The 5057-nt window shown below is 45.7% G+C and overlaps 1 protein-coding gene across 1 annotated transcript; it reads left to right on the plus strand.

Annotated features, from left to right (window-relative positions):
• Positions 1-3729: 3729 nt before the first annotated feature.
• Positions 3730-4783, plus strand: LOC146960854 (protein-associating with the carboxyl-terminal domain of ezrin-like). Its single transcript, XM_085771999.1, has 3 exons — positions 3730-3896; positions 4010-4200; positions 4567-4783. Exons 1-3 carry the CDS (start codon positions 3731-3733, stop codon positions 4744-4746), a joined length of 537 nt encoding a protein of 178 aa, XP_085628125.1. The 5' UTR covers position 3730; the 3' UTR covers positions 4747-4783.
• Positions 4784-5057: the final 274 nt, after the last annotated feature.

Consider the following 5057-nt stretch of genomic DNA (forward strand, 5'->3'; position numbering starts at 1 on the left):
AGCACAGCCTTTCTCAAAGTGGGTGCCGCGGCACCCTGGGGTGCCGTCTGACTGAGTCAAGGGTGCCGTGAAAAAAATACCTCTTCTGACATTTCATAGAATACATTCTCTTTACATATATGCAAAGGGGCCGTGTCCACTGGACGCCCTTTTAGCGCTCTGGGCGTCTACTTTCCATTCAGATCCTATGGAGCTCGGAAAAAAGCTCTCGGCGCTCTCTGTTTTTTGTCGCGGCGCTCAGAGCGCTCAGAGTTTAAATATGCAACTTTTGGAACAGCGCCTATCAAGCGGCTCGGACGTGAGGCGGCTCGTTTCGGCAGCGTTCAGAGAGAGAGAGACAGACAGAGAGAGAGAGAGAGAGAGAGAGAGAGAGAGAGAGAGAGAGAGAGAGGGAGAGAGAGCGCTCCGTGGACACGGCCGTTGGTCACGGGCGCTCAGAGCGGTAGGGGCCGTGTCCACCGGACACCGGACGCTATGAAAAAAATGCGTAGTACCAGGCTCACGGCTCACGTCTCCCTGATGGTGAGTCACAGCCCCTCCTCTCTCCAGTGGATCTGTGTCCGCTCTGTTCCGACTCCGGTGCGTTTGATGTATAAAAACACTCTGCAGTGACACGGTGGAAATTCTCTGATTGTTGTAACGGAGTCAGACCGGAGCGGAGACGCCGGTGGATGTTCATTTGAATGCGTGCCTGCGCTGCGCGCATGTAGATCTTCTCTCTTCCTCTCACATTGCGGATTATTGTGTGCCTGTGCGTGTGTGTGCATATGTAGGCTACAGAGGCACCTATGCATAACTACTGTAATAGGCTACTGTCCCGTCTAAATAAACAGGGCATTTACATTTAGGCTATGCAGTGTCATTTTGAATTATATTTTACACAGGGGTGCCGTGAGATTTTATGCACTTTTGAAAGGTGCCCTGACTGAAAAAAGTTTGAGAAACACTGGTCTAGCACATAGACCATGCTGAGGTAAGTGGTTTTGAATGGTCTGATGTGAGACTCGAGTACCTAAAAGTGGCGTTTGAAGCTTTGCGATGGCCAGGTACTGTTGATGAATTGTTAGGTGTCGTCTTAGTCTCATGGTGTCAAAATGTGAACAGCATGATGAAGAGTACTGTTAACTCTTTGACTGCCAAAGACGAGTTATCTCGTCTTAGCGAATCCAAGCGTAGTCTGCCAAAGACGAGATAACTCGTCTTACCGTTTTTTTAAAGGTGTACAGAAATGGCCGTTTGTCCCGTTTGTCGCGCCGAGTTGTCACGAGCTGCAACACGAGTTTACCCGAGTAAGGAAAATGAATTTGATTGGTCGTTATCGAGCGGGCGGGATATTCAAAGCTTGGGGCGAGCCCGAGCTCCGTGTGTGTGTGCGTGTCTCAGACGTTTGAATGACGGATTACGGATCCAATATCAGTGGCTAGTGAATCGTGTACAGGCTGACGTATAAAGGCTCATTTATGCTCCACGTACGGACGTAATTGTATGCGTCCGTTTCAAACGTTGTTACCGTCACTGCTCACATACTTCCATGCGTCCTTAACGTTGGCATGGATGTTATCCAACACATCCACTAGGGGGCAGCTCAGAGTCAAAAGTTTATGACAACAAACATGGCGACTACGGAGGCGATCTTGATAATGTACATAATAAAAGAAGAAAACGGACTCGTTATGTGATGCGGTGGTCGGTAAGGCCGTTAAATTAATCACAGCTGGAGGAGGAGAATTTTTTTTCTCTCATTCAGCTGTCGTGTCTTCTTCTTCTTCTGTCTCACACTGGCTCTAGGCTCCGTATCGGGTAGTGACAGCAACAGCGCCCCCACGGTTTCCGGTGGTACTGCTCCGTTTGGTGCGTATCCGTAAGCTTTGTGGAAACGGACGAAAAACGGACGAAATGAACGCAGAGTACGGACGAAAGGCTCCGTCCGTATCCGTATGCGTATTTAACGTTGAGCATAAATGGGCCTTAATCCGTGCGCCTGCATTATCCAATACGAAAAAAAAAACTACACTAAAATACACACTTTCATCACGGATTTACTCAAAAATAGAATTTTGCACAAAGTTTGGCCTACATCGTCTGATAGATGAGTTATTATACCAATTTTATGACCCAGAGTGGGCTCAAATTCAATTTTCTTTTCTGTACACCTTTAATGGCAACGCCATGTTGAATGTCTTGCCCTACTCCTCTGTGAAGATCAGACTTGTATCATCAAAATAAAGTGCAGAAAAACACATTTGGATTGAGAGATATAAAAACTATAGCGTGTTTTTCCCCCCTCACGGAGCGGTGCGGGTGTCTGACTGCAGCGCCGCCGCTCCGTGACACTCTGGCCGCCGGTGAGAGCTGAGGGGGCGGCGGCGGGGCTCATGGCGGCTCGGCAGCTCGTCGAAGCTCCGTGCAGCTCCGTGATACAAAGCACAAACGTTAGTAACAACAACCCCGTTGATCGCTCGTCGTTAGTCATCAAGAGCGTTTGTCAAGTCGCCAGATTTTGCGAGAAATCACTCGGATAGCAGCTTGAAAATCCCCGATCTAGTGTGGATGAGGAACGGACGGCGCCGGCGAACATGACGAGGAGAGCTATGGTGTCTGTCTGTTGTGAGCGCACATGTCTGTGGCTGTGAGTTCAGGGGGCACGTGACGTCAGCCAGAGCTGCTGTGTGTGTGTGTGTAGATGTGTGTGTGAGACAGAGAGTGAGTGACACCGCTGCCTGCTGACCAGAGGAAGCTGGATCTGATCTAAAGTGCTGTGTTTCGGCTACAAAAACCTGTCGAACTGATCCGCGCGCGCGCACACACACACACGCACGCACACACACACGCACACGTATGCACACGCACACGTCACGTACGCACACACACTAAAAAAAAGGAAAGAAAAAGTTGTAACTCAAAGAAAAGAAAGAAAAAAGGCTGCAGTAGTGTGTGTCAGTAGCTAAATATTTTTGTCTTTTGTCATCAAAAGTCATTTGTCAGTGTTGATTTAGTTGTTGTTTACAAGAGAACAACTGTACAGATGTTGAGGCATCACTAAAGCAAAATATAAAGGAGCAAATTGTACTGGTTCACCTGAAAATGACAGCCGACACAAAAACCTCTTTTTCTCAAGATTTTGGTGCCAAAATGGCATTTTGGGCTAAAGTAACCTATATTCAACCGCCAATTTCACAAGACTGGAACAAGATAGAAACAAACAGTTTTTTTTGCTGGAAACTAGAGACCCTCATCTTTCCTTTGATGGGTTGAATGTGTATGTAGTAACAGTACATAATATATGGTGGGTCTACGGAAATCAGTCAAAAAGCTGGAAAATGCCTGGCAAGCTGGAGGAAGCTGCTGTGAGAATGGCTGGCAGTCAAAGAGTTAAAATACAAACTGTCATTGAACCAGAACATTTAGCGGTCGATTCATGGATCAGATACTTGTGATTTTTGCGGTTAATCACCTTGTTGGAAAACAGCATGTTACATTATGTATTATTCATTATTATTAAGTACTGAAACATTGAACAGTTGGACATGTGCATTCAAAACTTTAGAAAACGTCAAAATAAGTTCACCTGTAATGGTTATATAGTGCATTTTAGGGGCATTCTGAAATTTCATCCAAAGGCTGAATATCCCTAACTTTTTGTGAGTAGTCTCATTTGTTTACCAAGGTAGTCCACAGTTACAGAAATATATATTCTAACCAGGTCTAAATGTGACAAGGATCCCTTAACATGCTGTTTGTGTATTGTTTGTGTAGGTTTCTTTTAGACCGGGTCCAGAGTCTTCCTGAAGAGCTGATAGCAGCACGCCTCGTCCCCAAACTCCTCAACTCTCTTGTTTTTGCAGAACCCATGGCTGTCAAAAGCTTTCTTCCTCATCTTCTAAGGCCAAAGAAGGGTAAGATGACATTTCATTCTCTTCTACTTCATGCTAACAACAACTAATGAGAAAGAGGTGTGTTGTGTAAAACTGAAAGTGGATGTTGCTTTTTATTTTATTTGTGTCAACAGATGGTGGTGGTGGTGGTAGTGGTGAAGAATGCCTGCTGTCTGTGACCCTTTACCGTAAGCATGTGATCCCTCAGCTTCTCAAGCTCTTCAAGGTCAATGAGGAACACGTGCGGATCGTGCTACTGGCTCACATCCATATCTATGCGGAGTTCTTCTCCCAAGATGAGCTCAAAAACCAGATCCTGCCTCAGGTGGAGTGTTTTCAAAGCAGCACATCTATGAGTTTGATGTCAGTGGTGAACACTTCGTTTAAAGGGGTTTGACATTTGGAAACTTGTTTATTCGCTTTATTTACTTGGATTAGACAGAGGATCGATACTACGCTCTGTGTCAACACTACACAAAAGCCTGAAGGAAATTAAGTCACTTTAGCACAAACCCTGAAAGCAGGGAGAAACCTGTAGCCCAGCACACAAGGATTTTGATCCATTGCTTCAATTTTTAGAAATCGGTGGTTTAGTATAAATCTGGGAATTTGCCAGCCAAAAAAAAAAAAGGTAGGGTAGACAGTATTTTCTTCTAGTTGCATAATATCTTTTTTTTGTCTATGGCTGCAGGTTTTATTGGGAATGAGAGACACCAATGATTCACTGGTTGCCATGACGCTGCAGAGTCTGGCGGTGTTGGTTCCTCTGCTCGGAGCTCAGGTGGTGGTCGGAGGAGAGAGAACCAAGGTCTTTAAACGCACCACACCCAACTTCACCAAGTCTACAGAGGTCACGCCTGAAAGTGGGTAACTGTGTTACTTAAATATTGGTTTGGCAGTTTCATATTGTTATGCTGCCACAGCACATATTGCACTTATAAGCAATGTGTGCACTTTTCTTTTGCTCTTACACATGCTCTGCTACTGTTTTATGCAATGAAGGTTTAGGCCAGATGTTTTGTTCAGAGGCAGCTGCAGAGGCGGTGAGAGGATAACTTAATCATTTTCCCCACCCATGGTTTCCCAGCTGGTCTAGGGAGTTTAGACTGGCAACGAGAGGCCGACTAGTTATAGCTGTGTGACCCAACAACTCAACCATGTACAGGGTGTTAAGAAAAGTTG

The sequence above is a fragment of the Trachurus japonicus genome, unplaced genomic scaffold (genome assembly GCF_045865225.1).
Source record: "Trachurus japonicus isolate A0001 unplaced genomic scaffold, Traja_1.0 AP029913.1".
Taxonomy (NCBI): domain Eukaryota; kingdom Metazoa; phylum Chordata; class Actinopteri; order Carangiformes; family Carangidae; genus Trachurus; species Trachurus japonicus.

Excerpts from the sequence above, each read along its gene's own strand:
- LOC146960854 (XM_085771999.1), top strand. The coding sequence starts at position 3,731 with ATGCTGTTTGTGTATTGTTTGTGTAGGTTTCTTTTAGACCGGGTCCAG. Across the intron at positions 3,897-4,009 it reads TCTTCTAAGGCCAAAGAAGG|ATGGTGGTGGTGGTGGTAGT; the intron begins GTAAGATGACAT and ends TTGTGTCAACAG. Across the intron at positions 4,201-4,566 it reads AAAACCAGATCCTGCCTCAG|GTTTTATTGGGAATGAGAGA; the intron begins GTGGAGTGTTTT and ends CTATGGCTGCAG.